At 42.7% G+C, this 20,751-nt stretch overlaps 1 protein-coding gene across 1 annotated transcript; it reads right to left on the bottom strand.

Moving 5' to 3' along the window:
• Nucleotides 1-5,022: 5,022 nt before the first annotated feature.
• LOC311129949 (tumor necrosis factor-inducible gene 6 protein-like) lies at nt 5,023-20,218 on the bottom strand (the record flags this gene model as incomplete). The annotated part of the gene is made up of 6 exons (XM_084162517.1): nt 5,023-5,150; nt 5,293-5,333; nt 5,613-5,841; nt 12,486-12,647; nt 13,784-13,921; nt 20,119-20,218. 6 exons carry the CDS (start codon nt 20,216-20,218, stop codon nt 5,023-5,025), a joined length of 798 nt encoding a protein of 265 aa, XP_084018643.1.
• Nucleotides 20,219-20,751: the final 533 nt, after the last annotated feature.

Genomic DNA, 20,751 nt, shown 5'->3' with positions numbered 1-20,751 from the left:
TGAGCTCTTTGGTCTTGGCCATGGTGGAGAGTTTGGAATCTGATTGATTGCTTCTGTGGACAGGTATCTTTTATACAGGTAACAAACTGAAATTAGGAGCACTCCCTTTAAGAGTGTGCTCCTAATCTCAGCTCGTTACCTGTATAAAAGACACGTGGGAGCCAGAAATCTTTCTGATTGAGAGGGGGTCAAATACTTATTTCCCTCATTAAAATGCAAATCAATTTATAAAATTTTTGACGTGCGTTTTTCTAGATGTTTTTGTTTGTTATTCTGTCTCTCACTGTTCAAATAAACCTACCATTAAAATTATAGACTGATCATGTCTTTGTCAGTGGGCAAACTTAAACTCAGCAGGGGATCAAATACTTTTTTTCCTCACTGTATGTTATATATTGACAAGTCACTTATCAAATAATTACCTCTTATCAGTCTCATTCTGAACGTTGCATAATCCTTGAACCTGCAAGAACCGTAACCTTATTGATCAATCAGCAATACACAAATTGGCTTAAGTATTTATTTACTAACTAAATAATAACACAATACAAACACACACACTGGTTATTGATTACTAACGTAATACAATGAAAATAGGTCCCTCGTGGACTGGACTAACAATAGCATTAATTATTGGGTAGAAGGAGGGTTGGCTGATTCAGAGAGAGGGGGGGAAAGGAGGAGACAAAGGAATTCACCTATTGGACATTTCTTAACTACACTGACGGAAATACAAATGCTTAGCACCTGCTCATTCGGATTAGAAATGCAACATGTGTTTACGTGTAGCTGTCCTCGATAGTTGAGTTGATGATGTAGGACTGTGGTTTGCCCACCAGAGATCCCAATGTCCTTGGTAGAGTTTCTGGTCGTAGTCGTGGTTAGAATGGTTACTTCAGCGTACCCTGTAGTTCGTACAGTTGATCTGTTAGAATAGATACTTCAGATGTACCAGCCGTTGTCGGAGAGGGATTGTCCTTCCCAACTCGTGTCTTTAGTGAAAGTTCATGCCAGCTGCAGACTGAGATGATAAGGTGTAGTGCATTGTCTTCTTCTTTACCTCATGTAGAGGTTGAGAGTTTCAGAGTTTCTCCATTTCAAATGTGTGGACTAACGTCTCACGTTTTCTGGTCTTTCTGGTCTAACCATTTGTAACGTGTAGCTTCAGCTTCACGGTTCTTGGTCTTGTAGAAATTAAACCATTTGCACCATACGGCTTATGCTGTAGTATGCTTGGTCTTCCTTTGGTAATGGAGTCGTAGTTTTAAACCATTTTGTTACGTTTAGCTCACGCTTCACGTCTGCTGGTCTGGTGTTAAAATGTTTTTCAAGGCTTTTTATGCACTCGGGGTAAAAGGGGCATTGCATCATGTTTGTGCTCATCTGGGCGTGGCCACTGACTGAGAACAAATCAATATGGAAAACAATCATCTCATCTAGAATGCTAAAATCACATTGTTATCTTCACAAAAGTATTATATTTAATCATTCGTTTTATTCAACAATTAGATGCAAACCTCATAACTTGGAAGTGTACACCCCCAGAGATAGTTACAGTTGAAGTCGGAAGTTTACATACACTTTAGGTTGGAGTCATTAAAACTCGTTTTTCAACAACTCCACAAATTTCTTGTTAACAAACTATAGTTTTGGCAAGTCGGTTAGGACATCTACATTGTGCATGACACAAGTAATTTTTCCAACAATTGTTAACGGACAGATTATTTCACTTATAATTCACTGTATCCCAATTCCAGTGGGTCAGAAGTTTACATACACTAAATTGACTGTGCCTTTAAACAGCTTGGAAAATTCCAGAAAATGATGTCATGGCTTTAGAAGCTTGTGATAGGCTAATTGACATCATTTGAGTCAATTGGATGTGTACCTGTGGATGTATTTCAAGGCCTACCTTCAAATGCAGTGCCTCTTTGCTTGACATCATGGGAAAATCTAAAGAAATCAGCCAAGACCTCAGGAAAAAATTGTAGACCTCCACAAGTCTGGTTCATCTGCAATTTCCAAACGTCTGAAGGTACCACGTTCATCTGTACAAACAATAGTACGCAAGTATAAACACCATGGGACCACGCAGCCGTCATACCGCTCAGGAAGGAGACGCGTTCTGTCTCCTAGAGATGAACGTACTTTGATGCGAAAAGTGCAAATCAATCCCAGAACAGCAAAGGACCTTGTGAAGATGCTGGAGGAAACAGGTACAAAAGTGTCTATATCCACAGTAAAACAAGTCCTATATCGACATAACCTGAAAAGCCGCTCAGCAAGGAAGAAGACACTGCTCCAAAACCGCCATAAAAAAGCAAGACTACGGTTTGCAACTGCACATGGGGACAAGGATCGTACTTTTTGGAAAAATGTCCTCTGGTCTGATGAAACAAAAATAGAACTGTTTGGCCATAATGACCATCGTTATGTTTGGAGGAAAAAGGGGGTTGCTTGCAAGCCGAAGAACACCATCCCAACTGTGAAGCACGGGGGTGGCAGCATCATGCTGTGTGGGTGCTTTGCTGCAGGAGGGACGGGTGCACTTCACAAAATAGATGGCATCATGAGGAAGGAAAATTATGTGGATATATTGAAGCAACATCTCAAGACATCAGTCAGGAAGTTAAAGCTTGGTCGCAAATGGGTCTTCCAAATGGACAATGACCCCAAGCATACTTCCAAAGTTGTGGCAAAATGGCTTAAGGACAACAAAGTCAAGGTATTGGAGTGGCCATCACAAAGCCCTGACCTCAATCCTTTAGAACATTTGTGGGCAGAACTGAAAAAGCGTGTGCGAGCAAGGAGGCCTACAAACCTGACTCAGTAACACCAGCTCTGTCAGGAGGAATGGGCCAAAATTCACCGAACTTATTGTGGGAAGCTTGTGGAAGGCTACCCAAAACGTTTGACCCAAGTTTAAATTGTTTAAGGCAATGCTACCAAATACTAATTGAGTGTATGTAAACTTCTGACCCACTGGGAATGTGATGAAAGAAATAAAAGCTGAAATAAATCATTCGACTATTATTCTGACATTTCACATTCTTAAAATAAAGTGGTGATCCTAACTGACCTAAGACAGGGAATCTTTACTAGGATTAAATGCCAGGAATTGTGAAAAACTGAGTTTAAATGTATTTGGCTAAGGTGTATGTAAACTTCCGACTTCAGCTGTATGTTGTTCAACCGTCTTTAATGATATCACAACATAGTAACATTTTGACATGATTGTTCTTTAAGTCCCTAACGACAATTTCCCACATTCTTTTAAGTAGGAATATTGTTTCATTATCCACTTTTGGATGTTGGAGTCTTGGCGGGAGACTTCCTTTGTCTCGTAGGGAAATTCCCTCTCCCAATACTGCATGGCACGGAAAAGAAAGTTTCTGCAAGGAATTTACCACATGAAAGGGGGTGTTCAAACCTTTGCCTAGCAGGCATCTTTGATCCTCAGCCCATGAGGGCAAGTTATGACACCAGGGTCTTGACCTGACTGCAGTTCGGTGTCGTAACCAACTTCAGTGGACAAATGCTCACCTTCGATGTCCACTGGCATACTGGAGAGGTGGGCTCTTCGTGGGTGAATCCTGGTTTCAACTGTACCGGGAAAATGACAGACAGTGTGTATTGCATTGTGTGGGCGAGCAGTTTGCTGATGTCAACGTTGTGTATAGAATGCCCCATGGTGGCGGTGGGGATATGGTATGGGCAGGCATAAGCTACGTACAATTAACACAATTGCATTTTATCAATGGCAATTTGAATGCACAGAGATACTGCGACGAGATCCTTAGCCACCATCACCTCATGTTTCAGCATGTCGCAAGGATATGTACACAATTCCTGGGAGCTGAACATGTCCCAGTTCTTCCATGGCCTGCATACTCATCAGACATGTCACCCATTGAGCATGTTTGGGATGCTCTGGATCGATATGTAGACAGCGTGTTCCAGTTCCCGCCAATATCAAGCAACTTCACACAGCCATTGGAGAGGAGTCGGACAACATTCCACAGGCCACAATCAACAGCCTGATCAACTCTATGCAAATTAGATGTATCGTGCTGCATGAGATCAATGGTGGTCACACCAGATACTGACTGACTTTCTGATCCACGCCCATACCTTTTTTTGAAGGTATCTGTGATCAACAGATGCAGATCTTGCTGTTTGGGTTTTTAGGCTGGGTGTATGTATTGCACTTTGTGACATCTGCTGATGTAAAAAGGGCTTTATAAATACATTTGATTGATTGATATATGTATTCCCAGTCATGTCAAATCTATAGATTAGGGCCTAATGAATATATTTCAATTGTCTGATTTCCTTATATGAATTTTAACTCAGTAAACTCTTTGAAATTGTTGCATGTTGCGTTTATATTTTTGTTCAGTGTAGTTAGCTACCACCAAACCTGCACAAACCTGTGGTTAACTCTGCTGCTGCTGCACAGACTTTCTGGCTGTTCTGCCCTCTCCACCTCCCTGTTGCCTCAACCTGCTCCTTTTTGTTTTGGGGCACTCTTTCGGAAGAAGTTCCAAATACCCAAACTCTCTGACTGAGTGACAGGCGTTTTGCTGAGTGACGATAATGACATCTATTGGTGCTTTAAAGACAACTGGGAACTAAAAAAAAAACGAGATCAAATCACGACGTCGGTGATCTTCAGGTCGGAAACACGACTTGGAATTCTGAGTTGGATGACCGTTCAAAATATTTTCCCCCAGTCGGAGCTTGTATTTTCCGAGTTACCAGTTGTTTTGAACGTGGCATAACCGGTGCTGTAGGGGTGGGGGACGTGAGCGGTCCACTGCGTTGTGAAATCTCAACCAATCACACCAGGCACCGCGTCACTCCCGGGGCTTGCAGTGCCTACTGCCTACCGCAATATATTATATTGTTTATTTTGGTGATTTACATTTTTCAGTAATTATTTTTGTTATACTGCATAGCGCAAGTGATGTGTGCTTATGGAAACTCATAGACTGAAATGTAAAAAAAAAAAAATAACATTGGTCAGGTGAAGCAACAGCTGGTGTCATTCTGGAAGTGGAGGAGAGAAGCGTTCACAGCAATGTACTCCATCTGGAAGCCTCCTGCGACTACAGACGCATCGGACAGGAACTTTAGTGTCATCACATTCCCTGTGGGAGAGAGAAACGGAAATCAATAAACAATTGATGATTAAAAAAGGGTTATCAATGCCAGAAATGTACTGTAGCTTTTTAAAAATCTATAATAATAAGTATTTAATATGGCAATAAAATAGGAATTGTTTGTGCATACCTGTGCTTATTACATCATTTGGTAAATAATCTCCACAGTATCTGGAAATAATACATATATTTACTTGATAGTAGAGCAACATGGTCAGACAAAACTCCACTAGAGGACAGTAGCCTACTGTATGTTATGACAGTATGTTATGGGAAAAGACATGAGTCTTACGAGTCTTGTGAGTCTATGTGAGTATCAATACATTTAGTACAATGAAACTTCCTGTCATCTTGGATAAGACTAACAACCCTGAATCAACCATTACAATGTGAACTCAACAAACTAAAACTAAATGCAAAGGCACATTCAATCAAAACCTGGATCCTCACCTTCCGGCGAAGCCAGAGATGTCGTCATAGCTGTCATAGATCTCTAGAAAGTCTGCTAGACAGCCTGTGTCCTCCTCCACGTCGAACTCCAGGAAGTGCAGACGTATCCTCTGTCCATAGCGCACGCGGATGTGCCAGTAGCAGATCTGCTCATCCTGGTACTCCTCTGGGTAACCAGGTGACTGGATGATCCTCTGCTGGTCTGTCAGAGTACCTCCACATTCCTTCACTGTGGACCAGGAGAGAGAAGGAGGAGACAGGATGAGGAAATATACTGAAGAGATAAAAGCTAGCTATTTTTATTAGATGAGATAGATTAATACTTTAGCTGATTAAAGAAGACTTTGTAATGGGTAATGTCCATAGATAAAAGTAAAGTTAATCTTATGCACACTGGCTGTTGCTTTAGACTCCAGAGTAATGATATCATATAAGCAAAACATTTCAGCAAAAACTATCATTGTGTATTACATTTCCTGTCATCATACGTAAATGCATTATGATAAATTAAAATCTGGGAATAGTTTTGGCTTGTGTTGTTCTCTCTGATGTGACCACTGAATGAAGTTAGAAATAAAGTTTGAGGCCTCCCGAGTGGCGCAGCGGTCTAAGGCTTCACTACAGACCCAGGTTCGATCCTAGGCTGTGTCATATCCGGCTGTGACCGGAAGTCCCATAGGGCAACGCACAATTGGCCCAGCGTCATCCGGGTTAGGGGAGGGTTTGGCCGGGGGGGCTTTACTTGGCTGATCGCGCTCTAGCGACTGCTTGTGGCGGGCCGGGCGCCTGCAGGCTGAATTCGGTCGTCAGTTGAACAGTGTTTCCTCCGACACGTTGGTGCAGCTGGCTTCCGGGTTAAGCGGGCGGATGTTAAGGAGCGTAGTTTGGCGGGTCATGTTTCGGAGGACGCATGACTCGACCTTCGCCTCTCCCGAGCCTGTTGGGGAGTTGCAGCGATGAGACAAGATCGCAATTGGGGTGAAAAAGGGGGGTAAAATACAAAAAATACAACAAAAGAAAAGTTTGAAAAGACTCCTTTGTCTTTTGAATGAACACAATTCATTCCACATGTGCAGTTGGGTGAAAATGAAATCAAAAAGCTCCCCTAGATCTCTAGGATTTGTAGAAGGAAAATTCATGTAATTAAGAGTTGTTTTTATGCAATTCAACCATCATTTGTGAAATGTGAACCATACATCCTCAAAGTCACAGGCAATTAGGGGGAAAATTAGTGCCGGTTTCCCAAATGGCACCCTATTCCCTTTGTAGTGCACTACTTTTTGACCAGGGCCACAGGCAGTTTCACTCAAGGTAGCTATCTCATCCAATGAGGCAACCTCCTCCATGTTGAGTACAGTCGTCACGTGGTGCCAACTCCCAACTCCCCTGCACTGTGTGGTCATATATCATTCTCCACCATGAAAACAGGCCTCAATACAGCCGTTTTGAGTTGACAAAAAATATATAATTCTTCTTATTCATTCAAGTGGTATACACAGTAGCAATTTAGTTTCTCCTCAGTTGCTTTATGACTCTAAAACCTAATTAAATGTAACATATTTGGACCAAAATTCATATTCTATCTTAATCTATCAGGCAGATGGAGCTGACAATTTATGGTTGTGACCATGGTGATTCCAATATTGTTTGTAGAGACCTTTCCAGACCATTAGTGGTCTTGTTGCACTACAGTGGAGAAAAAAAGTATTTAGTCAGCCACCAATTGTGCAAGTTCTCCCACTTAAAAAGATGAGAGAGGCCTGTAATTTTCATCATAGGTACACGTCAACTATGACAGACAAAATGAGATTTTTTTTTCCAGAAAATCACATTGTAGGAGTTTTAATGAATTTATTTGCAAATTATGGTGGAAAATAAGTATTTGGTCAATAACAAAAGTTTCTCAATACTTTGTTATATACCCTTTGTTGGCAATGACACAGGTCAAACGTTTTCTGTAAGTCTTCACAAGGTTTTCACACACTGTTGCTGGTATTTTGGCCCATTCCTCCATGCAGATCTCCTCTAGAGCAGTGATGTTTTGGGGCTGTCGCTGGGCAACACGGACTTTCAACTCCCTCCAAAGATTTTCTATGGGGTTGAGATCTGGAGACTGGCTAGGCCACTCCAGGACCTTGAAATGCTTCTTACGAAGCCACTCCTTCGTTGCCCGGGCGGTGTGTTTGGGATCATTGTCATGCTGAAAGACCCAGCCAAGTTTCATCTTCAATGCCCTTGCTGATGGAAGGTTTTCACTCAAAATCTCACGATACATGGCCCCATTCATTCTTTCCTTTACACGGATCAGTCGTCCTGGTCCCTTTGCAGAAAAACAGCCCCAAAGCATGATGTTTCCACCCCCATGCTTCACAGTAGGTATGGTGTTCTTTGGATGCAACTCAGCATTCTTTGTCCTCCAAACACGACGAGTTGAGTTTTTACCAAAAAGTTATATTTTGGTTTCATCTGACCATATGACATTCTCCCAATCCTCTTCTGGATCATCCAAATGCACTCTAGCAAACTTCAGACGGGCCTGGACATGTACTGGCTTAAGCAGGGGGACACATCTGGCACTGCAGGATTTGAGTCCCTGGCGGCGTAGTGTGTTACTGATGGTAGGCTTTGTTACTTTGGTCCCAGCTCTCTGCAGGTCATTCACTAGGTCCCCCAGTGTGGTTCTGGGATTTTTGCTCACCGTTCTTGTGATCATTTTGACCCCACGGGGTGAGATCTTGCGTGGAGCCCCAGATCGAGGGAGATTATCAGTGGTCTTGTATGTCTTCCATTTCCTAATAATTGCTCCCACAGTTGATTTCTTCAAACCAAGCTGCTTACCTATTGCAGATTCAGTCTTCCCAGCCTGGTGCAGGTCTACAATTTTGTGTCTGGTGTCCTTTGACAGCTTTTTAGTCTTGGCCATAGTGGAGTTTGGAGTGTGACTGTTTGAGGTTGCGGACAGGTGTCTTTTATACTGATAACAAGTTCAAACAGGTGCCATTAATACAGTTAACGAGTGGAGGACAGAGGAGCCTCTTAAATAAGAAGTTACAGGTCTGTGAGAGCCAGAAATCTTGCTTGTTTGTAGGTGACCAAATACTTATTTTCCACCATAATTTGCAAATAAATTCATTAAAAATCCTACAGTGATTTTATGGATTTTTTTTTCTCAATTTGTCTGTCATAGTTGACGTGTACCCATGATGAAAATTACAGGCCTCTCTCATCTTTTTAAGTGGGAGAACTTGCACAATCGGTGGCTGACTAAATACTTTTTTCCCCCACTGTACATGTAATGAGGACATGAATAAGAGGTCCTTATGGTATAGCTGACCCTGCTCATTCCTGATTCATTTTAGACAAATCTGCCAGAGTTGACCAAATCTCTGGACACATCATTTTGAGAGAAATATTGACTTTAAAGTCACATAGGGCTATTGCAAGAAACTACATAAGATACGTTTTCAGTTAATAATCATTATTGCCAGTTTTTAGAATTTTAAATACTTTTTTGTAAAGTTTGAAATTGGAATCCTTTGCTCCGGACAAGGGCAATTCCAGGCATTGAGCCAACATGGAAATGGAAAATATTTAAAGTATTTAAAAATGTAAATGATAAAGCTCAAGTAATGCAATAATTTGTATTTTTAGTTTCCCTGCTGGACAAGGATTGTCCCGACAGCCATTGGGTAGTTTAAAGACTGGATTCTTACCACATTACTTAAAGTATTACATTTTCATATCATACAGAGACAAGTAACAGCCATTGGATATTAAGTGACTGTGTTCCTTGTTGGCTTTACACCTCAAAGTGTTGCTTTGCCGCTCCAATCTATAAATGTATTAGATTTACATATCAGCTAGAGATGTTCGGGCCATTAGGGTTTCAGTTTGTCCCTAATAGGCTTTACACCTTGAAGTGTTTCTTTGCCTCACCCACAGACTTGTATAATTATCCACCTCGGCCTCACCATTCCATAAGGCTGACACACCGTTAAACAGTCCAGCCCCAGCTAGTAAATAACGTTCTGAGATCCAAATGTTTCTTAGAGCTTGGTGAGAGCATGGCTGTCCTTTGGCTATTTTACATACAACCTTCCCACAACTTTCTGGGAATGGTGCAGGATAGTTAAAACATGGTTACCTTTTATTAACATTTTGGCAATGTTCTAGGAACGTTCTCCAACTGGTTTGACATTGGGAATGTTCTCAAATAGTTCAGAGAATGTTAAGAAACAATGTTCTTCTGTGGGAATTTCAGTACTTCAGCATAACATTTCCTACAGGTTTCATCATGGTTCCATTTAAAGTCATGTTCTCAAATTGTTCAGAGAACTTTAAGAAAACTTTCCAGAAAAACCACCAGAAAACGTTATTAATGTTCAGAGAACGTTCTAAGAATTGTGTTTAAAAACATATACATTCCGTTCTCAGCATCAACAAAACTCTCTCTAGCCTCCATCTTGTTAAGTCTGTTCAGGTGTGTTGGCCGCACCCACTTATTGGCCACACCTGATATTTATGAGTGCTTGTTTCCTTTGAAATGGGGTCTGTTTGAATAGACTAAAATGAACAGCTTTGTATGTGTAAAAAACATGGCATGCTAGCCCCATCCTGGTGGCGCAGTGGACTAATTCCATCAGTGGCGGTCAGTGCCGTTTAAGCTGAGGGAGGACGATTTCTTTTCATGAGTGTTACGGATACAGGTATCCTGTATGTGTTTGTGTTTTTCCTCTCCTTCTGCCCTAATCACAGGTGTCCTTCGTGTTCCTGATTGGTGGTCGTTGGGGTGTCCCACCTGTCCGACATCCGTTTGTCTGCTGATGTGGACCAATCAGTGGATATTCCTCTGCATTGCACCACCTGTTTCTGGTTTTTCACTCACATCACACATCCTATTGTTTTAAAAGCCAGTCAGTTGTGTTTGCTGACAGAGACTCTTTTCGTTTGTGAGTATGGATACTGTGGTGTACTGTTTTTAGTGTACTCACTAATTTGCTGGTTACTCTATATGGTAACTATGTTGTGTGTTCCTGGGAAAAGGGGGATTTAGCAAGTTGCCCTTGGGCATACATTACCCGTAGAAAGAACATTGTCTAAAAACACTAGTTAGACCTGAGTGGACCACCCACTGTATTTCTGTATGGTTAGCAGTAGCTTAGCGGTTCTTGAGGCAGGCAAGATCAGTTTATTTATTTTTTTACACTATTGTTTCATTTCTTGGATCCTGCTCAGCCCTTTTTCCCCAAACCTTTACCGTGTGTTCATAATAAACATTTTGTGTTTGACGGTAGCTTATGGTTGTCGGTGTATTTTTGTTCTGTTTCCGTGTCACGATTCTAATTTACATTTTACATACATTTAAGTAATTTAGCAGACGCTCTTATCCAGAGCGACTTACAGTTAGTGAGTGCATACATTATTTTTATATTTTTCATACTGGCCCCCCATGGGAATCGAACCCACAACCCTGGTGTTGCAAACGCCATGTTCTACCAACTGAGCTACATCCCTGCCGGCCATTCCCTCCCCATACCCTGGACAACGCTGGGCCAATTGTGCGCCGCCCCATGGGTCTCCCGGTCGCAGCCGGCTACGACAGTGGCACAGCTAGCACTGCATCTGCAGTGCCTTAGACCACTGCGCCACTCGGGAGACTGGAAGAGTTATGTTACAGGTCTCTTTTCCATCCACCCTAGACTTTTAAAGCCACGGGGTTTGTAACAATGAGCATGACCTTATTTCTATTATAGCATATTGGATGACTCTCATTCATATTCCATTCACCCAGCTCAATGTAACAGTGATAGGTTTAGGCTACTACATGATACTCAAATTTTCCCTATACCCATAATGAGGTTGCTACAACCTAGCCTATGAATGAAAGTTTCCAACGTGGGTGCACACAGCGACATTCAATACCGCCTTGCACACTCTTGCCTGCATCTAGCTGATATAGGGTGTAATCATTAGTCCAACAGTTGCAAACAAGAGTTTATATTGGATAATGCATGGTTATCCCTGTTTGCTTCCGTTTAAGAAACGTTTTTCACAGAATCGGCGGAATGAATACAGCCCTAATCACGCGTAAATACAGTTTACTTTCATAGCAGCCACGTTGTATTCCTTCTCGCATCTATGCACTCTCCTCCTCTCACCTTTGCTTGTGGACTTCAATGCACAACACAGCTGTATGTGACCAGGCTAAAAAACTTTTCCAAGCCAAACCACTACACACAGCCTACATTGTTGTCACCATATTAGCTAAAGTAACGTCATAGTCAGCATAGCTAATATAACTTATGTGTTAGTACACCTCCTACAATCATGCAGTAACATTAGTGTGCAGTCAGTAAGCAGTTACACCGGCTGGCCTCGGTGGCAATAAATTAGTAATACCAAAAGCTTACCTTGACTTGGAAGAGTTCAAGTGTTGTGTTGGAAAGTCATAGCCAGCTAGCTAACATAGCATCCCTCTGTTTGAGCAGGGTGTTTCAGTAGGCTAAACTAGCTAGCTGCATTTGCTAGCTAAGTAAGTGAAACTGAAAGTGAAATATTCCTCTTTTGTTGCCTTACAACCTGGAATTAAAATGGATTTTTGGGGGGTTTGTATCATTTGAGTTGCACAACATGCCTACCACTTTGAAGATGCAAAATATGTTTTGTGAAACAAACAAGAAATAAGACGAAAAAACAAAAACGTGTGCGTGCACAACTATTCACACCCCCAAACAGCCATTAGAAACCAATGGCTGTTTGACTCAACCACACCACACACTTCTCATATGGTGGACACTCATGGTCGATTAAACCATTAAACCAACACACAGAGGATTCCCTAAACCACCTATTTGTCATGTTTTTACTACTCACAGTTGGGGTTGTAGCAGTAGACGTCCCATCTCTCACTCTTGTTCAACCTGTACCCGTAGTTGATGACGCCAACCTTGCCGAAACCACAGTTGGCACCGGCTTTGACAATGGGGTAGCCCACACGTCCTTTGTCATACCATCCAGCCGCACACACATGTAAACCTAAGACAGCGGGGCAAAGAGTTAGCCTGGTAAACAATCGGAAAGTTTCACATTGCTTCCAGGCTAAAAAAAAGAGTGTCACATTGGTAAAACCATAAGAGAGCTTGGTTTCTAGAGCTAGCACCCATCTTAGTACCACAGATAAAACACTCTTACAGAAGATCCATGGGAATATGGGATTATCACCAGCCAAGTCTTTGGAAATGCTATGATCCCTGTCAAAAATTTGACTTCCAGTGACATTGCATCTGCAATTACAGATGGGAATGCAGATGGGGATGGTTGGTGGGTGGTGGGGGTAAAGCATAATGAACTCCAATATATCTAAAAAGCCTCCAGTCACAATCAGTGGACCACAGTCAGTCAGGAAAGGCAGGAGAGATAAAAACTCAGGCCTCCTAGGTTGTCTGTGGTTAGAGCTGAGCTGCCCTATGGCCAGACGAGTGGTGGTTTCCCAGTATCAGATCCTGAGACCCAGGGCCTAGTCGGGCTTCAATCTGTCTGCCATCCATGGGAATTAGCATCGTTACCCAGCTAGGCAGGTGTTATCGTTCTTACAATACTTGAGAGGCCTCTGATTACAGCCGGCCCAATTCCCTACCCACCCCTTGGTCCTAACCCTTTGATGTTTGTAGAGCTGTAAAGTGCAGGGAATATGGTGGAAGCGCCATGCCCTTATACTGCTTATTTACCCTTCAGATCTGCAAACATCAAAGGGTTAGGCCCAAGGGGAAGTGATAGCGAGCGAATTGGGACCGGCTGCAGTCCCACAGAGCAACAGGCTGTAGGAGCTGTAGTTGCAAGACGTCTTTGATTGATTTAATTGATTTCATGGAAAAAGGCAAGATAAACACATCTCTTCCTGCCAATGCTTGACCAGTGAGACTAGTGACCACATGGTTGGCTAATATAAACTGGTTATATGTGCTGTTAGGCAAACTGTGAGGCGTTGTTAATCAACAGTGGTAATGGCATATTGTAAACTCAGGGCTCACTCATGAACTGCCAGTGCTTATGTTGAAAGTCATTGACAGAATCCTATTGGCAACATATTGCTGCTTGTGAGTTATGGTCCTCCAGTCTTTTCCGGGGGGAGGGGGGGGGGGGGGGGGGGGGGGAGTTATTACATTGCAAACCTATCTGACGAGCAGCCTCCAGTTGATCGTAAGTGGCAAGTTTCCCTCCTTCGTATTTGCACACAGCCTTGGCTTCCTTATAAGTCAGCTGGTATCTCCCATTACGCGATTCCCTGTGGTAGACTCCAGCGGCTTGCTCTGTCCAGGAAAAAAAAAAAAACGTACAATTTGATTTATTGCACATCGCAGGTGCAGTGAAATGCTTATGTTTCTAGCTCCAAGAGTGCAGTAATACCTAACAATACTCACAAAAAAATATACACTGCTCAAAAAAATAAAGGGAACACTAAAATAACACACCCTCGATCTGAATGAATGAAATAATCTTATTAAATACTTTTTTCTTTACATAGTTGAATGTGCTGACAACAAAATCACACAAAAATTATCAATGGAAATCAAATTTATCAACCCATGGAGGTCTGGATTTGGAGTCACCCTCAAAATTAAAGTGGAAAACCACACTACAGGCTGATCCAACTTTGATGTAATGTCCTTAAAACAAGTCAAAATGAGGCTCAGTCGTGTGTGTGGCCTCCACGTGCCTGTATGACCTCCCTACAACGCCTGGGCATGCTCCTGATGAGGTGGCGGATGGACTCCTGAGGGATCTCCTCCCAGACCTGGACTAAAGCATCCGCCAACTCCTGGACAGTCTGTGGTGCAACGTGGCATTGGTGGATGGAGCGAGACATGATGTCCCAGATGTGCTCAATTGGATTCAGGTCTGGGGAACGGGCGGGCCAGTCCATAGCATCAATGCCTTCCTCTTGCAGGAACTGCTGACACACTCCAGCCACATGAGGTCTAGCATTGTCTTGCATTAGGAGGAAACCAGGGCCAACCGCACCAGCATATGGTCTCACAAGGGGTCTGAGGATCTCATCTCGGTACCTAATGGCAGTCAGGCTACCTCTGGCGAGCACATGGAGGGCTGTGCGGCCCCCCAAAGAAATGCCACCCCACACCATGACTGACCCACCGCCAAACCGGTCATGCCCTTATTGGGGGTGTCTTGCTAATTGCCTATAATTTCCACCTGTTGTCTATTCCATTTGCACAACAGCATGTGAAATGTATTGTCAATCAGTGTTGCTTGGACAGTTTGATTTCACAGAAGTGTGATTGACTTGGCGTTACATTGTGTTGTTTAAGTGTTCCCTTTATTTTTTTGAGCAGTGTATAATAAATAAAGGAATCAAGAAATATCAGAACGAGCAACATCAGAATCCGGAATATAAATATACTGTATAGACAGTTTATGAATAGAACAGGTGTGTATAGCAGTAGTTATATAGGATGAGCCTTGACTAGACCTCTGGCAGTCTCTGTGGGGGTGCCACAGGGTTCAATTCTCGGACCAACTCTATTCTCTGTGTATATCAATGATGTAAATGTAATGTCGCTCTTGCTGCTGGTGACGCTCGGATCCACCTCTATGCGGACGACACCATTTTGTATACATCTGGCCCTTCATTGGACACTGTGTTAACAAACCTCCAAACGAGCTTCAACGCCATACAACACTCCTTCCGTAGCCTCCAACTGCTCTTAAACACTAGTAAAACTAAATGCATGCTCTTCAACCGAACGCTGCTTGCACCCGCTCACCCAACCAGAATCACTACTCTCGGCGGGTCTGACCTAGAGTATGTGGACAACTACAAATACCTAGGTGTCTGGTTAGACTGTAAACTCTCCTTCCAGACTCACATTAAGCATCTCCAAATCAAAAGTTAGATCTAGAATCGGCTTCCTATTTCGCAACAAAGCCTCCTTCACTCATGCTGCCAAACATGCCCTCGTAAAAAACTGACTATCCTACTTATCCTTGACTTCGGCGATGTAATTTACAAAATAGCCTCCAACACTCTACTCAGCAAATTGGATGTAGTCTATCACAGTGCCATCCGTTTTGTCACCAAAGCCCCATATACTACCCACCATTGTGACCTGTACGCTCGTTGGCTGGCCCTCACTACATATTCGTCACCAAACCCATTGGCTCCAGGTCATCTATAAATCACTGCTAGGCAAATCCCCGTCTTATCTTAGCTCACTGGTCACCATAGCAACACCCACCCATAGTCTGCGCTCCAGCAGGTATATCTCACTGGTCATCCCCAAAGCAAACACCTCCTTTGGCCGCCATTCCTTCCAGTTCTCTGCTGCCAATGACTGGAACGAACTGCAAAAATCTCTGAAGCTGGAGACACTCATCTCCCTCATTAACTTTAAGCATCAGTTGTCAGAGCAGCTTACCGATCACTGCACCTGTACACAGCCATTCTGAAATTAGCCCACCCAACTACCTCATCCCCATATTGTCATTTATTTTGCTAATTTGCACCCCAGTATCTCTATTTGCACATCATTTTTTGCACATCTATCATTCCAGTGTTAATACGAAATTGTAACTATTTTGTACTATGGCCTATTTATTGCCTTACCTCCATAACTTACTACATTCGCACACACTGTATATATATTTTATGTTGTATTTTTGACTTTGTTTTGTTTACCCCATATGTAACTCTGTGTTGTTGTTTTTAATCGCACTGCTTTGCTTTATCTTAGCCAGGTCGCAGTTGTAAATGAGAACTTGTTCTCAACTGGCTTACCTGGTTAAATAAAGGTGAAATAAAATAAAAAAACTAGAATACAGTATATACATATGAAGTGGGTAAAACAGCATGTAAACATCATTAAAGTGACCAATGTTCATTGATTACGTTAACTCTGAGGTGCAGGGTAGAGTACCAGGTGGTAGCCAGCTAGTAACAGTGACTAGGTTCAGGGCAGGGTACTGGGCAGAGTACAGTCTCTCGGTCCCAGCTTTGATGCACCTGTACTGTCTCCGCCTTGTAGATGGTCGCGGGGTGAACAGGCCATGGCTCGGGTGGCTGAGGTCTTGATGATCTTCTTGGCCTTCCTGTGACACCGGGTGCTGTAGATGTCCTGGAGGGCAGGCAGTGTGCCCCTGTTGATGCATTGGGCTGACCAAACCACCCTCTGGAGAGCCCTGCGGTTGTGGATGGTGCAATTGCCATACCAGGCTATGATACAGCTCGACAGGATGCTCTCAATGGTGCACCTGTAGAAGTTTGTGAGGGTCTTAGGGGCCAAGCGGAATTTCTTCAGCCTCCTTGCGCCTTCTTCACCACACCGTCTGTGTGGATGGACCATTTCATGTTGTCAGTGATATGCATGCCGAGGAACTTGAAACTTTTCACCCTCTCCACTGCGGCCCCGTCAATGTGGATGAGAGCGTGCTCTCTGCTGTCTTCTGAAGTCCACAATCAGCTCCTTCGTTTTGTTGACGTTAAGGGAGAGGGTATTTTCCTGGCACCACTCTGCCAGAATCCTTACCTCCCCCCTGTAGGCGGTCTCGTTGTTGTTAATAATCAGGACTACCACTGTTGTGTCGTCTGCAAACTTGATGATTGAGTTGGAGACGTGCGTGACTACGCAGTCATGGGTGAACAGGGAGTACAGCAGGGGGCTGGGCACGCACCCTTGTGGGGCCCCCCGTGTTGAGGGTCAGTGTAGCGAAGGTGTTATTTCCTACCTTCACCACCTGGGCAACTGGACCCAGTTGCACAGGGCAGGGTTCAGACCCAGGGACCAGAGCTCAGTGATGAGCTTGGAGGGCACTATGGTGTTGAAGACTGAGCTGTAGTCGATGAACAGCATCCTTACATAGGTATTCCTCTTGTCCAGACACGATAGGGAAGTGTGCAGTGCAATGGTGATCTGTAGGGGCGGTATGCAAATTGTAGTGGGTCTAGGGTGTCGGGTAAGGTGTAGGGGATAACTAAAATAAGGTGTAGGCGACAACTAAAATGATACGTATCCAGGCAACAGGAAACAAGCGGAAAATATTATGTTTTACAAGATTGGAGGAATCCTTCTCAGGGAGCTAGAACAAGCAAAGTGGCATTCAGACTAAAAAGTCCATAGCGGAAGAAAATAAACACACGGTGTATAGGCCAAAATCTTTCAACTCTGTAACATGTTGTGGTTGGATAGAAAGCCTTATGACAGAAGCGTAGTGTTTGTAATCTCCCTGTTGGCAGTGGCCATTCCCTATGGGGAGTCCTCCTTTGTGGCTGTTTTGATATCACGCATGCATGACCTTGTAGGACTTGGAGTGGACTCCAAATTAGCTACAAACCAATGTTTTCACCTACTAGTCAAACTGTCCCTCCAAGGTGCCTCGTGAGGTGGTGCCTCGTTCTCATTATAAGCCCAGAGTGTGGTGTATCTCACTATTAGCAGAACCAAATTATATAGGGGGTTTGGGTCACATGACATATTACTGTAAACATGCACACTCTAAAAATGTGGGGTTCAACAAGGGTTCTTCTAAGATCCTCAAAGTTCTTCGAAGAACCTTTGGGTTCTTGGCACTGAAAATTGCCCCCAAAAAGGTTATTCCAAGAACCCCATAGGAGGTGGGGTTCATCGAGGAACCTCCTTAGTTGGTGTGGGTTCTTGCAGGAACCTAACTGCCCAACTGAAACATTTGGATTTGAATTTGAAAGGACAGCAGGTGCAGGCACTTAACTGAAATATTTAAAGATCTCCTCAATAGAAGGTATGGTTTGTCCCTTGTATGATCGAAATTGATATCAAATTGAAATCAATCAACAAAGAGGTAAGAATATGTAGGCTATAAGAATATGTTGAAGGCTAGCTGTATTGGGTGCAGATGACTGAACTGCTCACTTTTGTGTCTGTAGGTATACAGAGGAGGAGGAATACAAAGGTGTGTCAATTGGTATGTTATGCTGATCACATTTACCATCCTCTTCCCTTACCTCTTCAATGAATATCCCATAGGCCTCTACATTATGGACAAGGTATGTGTATGAAAACCATTATCAAACCAGTTTTTTTCATTCACATTTACCACAGAACCCAAGGTATGAATTCTGTCATGTGCATGTTTTGTTAATCATCTGTATAATTACAACTTTTGGGATTCACAGACTTCACCCTCCCTACACCTCTGATGAATATAACAGGAAACCTGTTCGATCACCATGCACTGCAAAATCATTCTGGCTATGGATACGGAGAATATCAACACACCAGAGGATATACACATTGGACTTGGGCTCTGCTGAGAGTTTACCTCATATTTTGATTTTTTTATTCTGCTTTGCCTCTAAAATCATAATAAACACTGACAACTAAAATATTGTGTTATTGTTATGCGTATTATTAATAATAATAGGGGAGGTGGGTAGTTAAAAAATTAACCCCAAAAGGCTCTTCAAAAGGTTCTTTGAGGATCCTTCAAAAGGGGTTATTTGAAGAACCCTTTTAAAGGGTTCGTCGAAGAACTTATAGGGGTTCCCCCACAGTTTCAATTTGAAGAACCCCTAAAAGATATTCCAGGAACCTTTTCATTTTAGAGTGCAGTTAAGTTTGTGTTCCAGATGTGTGTAGGTCTGGGCAAGTCGAGCTCATTAACTCTATCAGAAGTAGCCTATACAACACATTCCATTAAAAATGGGTTGGGGCACTATAACATTATTAGAAAATAAACACACTGGTCTATAAACTGAGTGTTTCAAGGGCACATGTTATAGCAGTCTCTGTTTTACACAAGAAATGTGAAGAGTCTTCAAACTGATATAGCACTCTGTCCTTGTTCTTTCATTGCTATGCCCTAAACTGAACACTGAAAGAATGTTCTGAAGTTTGCACTGCTTTCTTGTTCAAGTGTGTTTCTTGTCCCTCAGACAAAATTAAGTAGTGTATTTGCAAGTCAACCTCATGCAGTGTTCAGTCATAAATATATCAGTGTCCAACTGTACCCCTTAACTAAACACACATCACAGTGATATGTGCCATTTAATAATGTTACATAACTGCAAAGATGACATAGGCAAAGTGTTATCAGGGAAAATGCAAAATGTTTACAACATTATCAATAGCCTGTTGAAGATAAAGCGCTTTTAGAAAAGTGAACATTAAGTAATACTTTTTCTGACATATGGGAACGATAATTAGCCTAAATTAGGATTTTTTAAATTCAGTTTTGGAAACAAAGGGAAACCGGCGCCTCTTATAGGCCTTTGTACAAACGACCCAACTTTTTGAAAGATCCAATGTGGCATAATTGTGCTAAACATTACAACTGAACATTCCACAACCATCTTGTAAAATACAAACACAGAAAACTTTCAGGAGAACGTCCTTACAGAACGCCAATGTTTCCAATCGCAGTTGTTGGCATGCATAAAAGTTACTTCCGAAATTAATCCTTGTTGAAAAGCAGCCTAATGATTTAGTGCTCCCAAAGTAACAAAGAAAGCGTGATTTACCCAGCCATATGGAGTTATGAAATATTCCATTTCTGAAGCCCCAGGCTTGCGCTTCGTTCAAGAACAACACAATGGCCCAGATGACAGCGAAGACGCGCATCCTCCTCGTGAACAGAGCTGTGCACTGCGCGTTGATGCCCTCTGCCCAGCTGCTACCGTTTGCGCTGTGCTCGCTGCTCATCTGACTACTGGCATTTTAAATTGATAGAGCAAATTTATGCTTGATCCAAAAATGTGGGCGGAGGCGCCGTATGGATGGTGTGACGCAATTGCGGAGCCTCTGGAGGCACGCAGAGGCCGAATTGGGCTCTGTACGGCATCGCCATGCGCCTCTCAAATGTTGTAACAATGTGGAGGGCTCCGTATAGCTTTTATGGGAATTTGCCGGTGTGCGACCAAGACCTGTGTTTGATGTATTCCTCAGCATGAAGACATGATAGATTCTACAGATGTTCTGACATTTAAAGGCATCATTCCATATTTATCACAAACAAATAGTATTTCATAATCTCGGTTACCCTGAAGTAAAATTCTGGAGAAAATTGTCTGTCCATGAGAGATGAAGTATTTCAAAACATTGTTAAAAAACAACAAACTTGTTCTGGAATTAAATTTTACCATGAGCAAAGAAAA

Source organism: Coregonus lavaretus, assembly GCF_964263955.1.
Source record: "Coregonus lavaretus genome assembly, chromosome: 5".
In the NCBI taxonomy this organism is placed as follows: domain Eukaryota; kingdom Metazoa; phylum Chordata; class Actinopteri; order Salmoniformes; family Salmonidae; genus Coregonus; species Coregonus lavaretus.
Note: the sequence above shows the minus strand (reverse complement) of the source record. Positions and strands in the feature narration are given on the sequence as shown.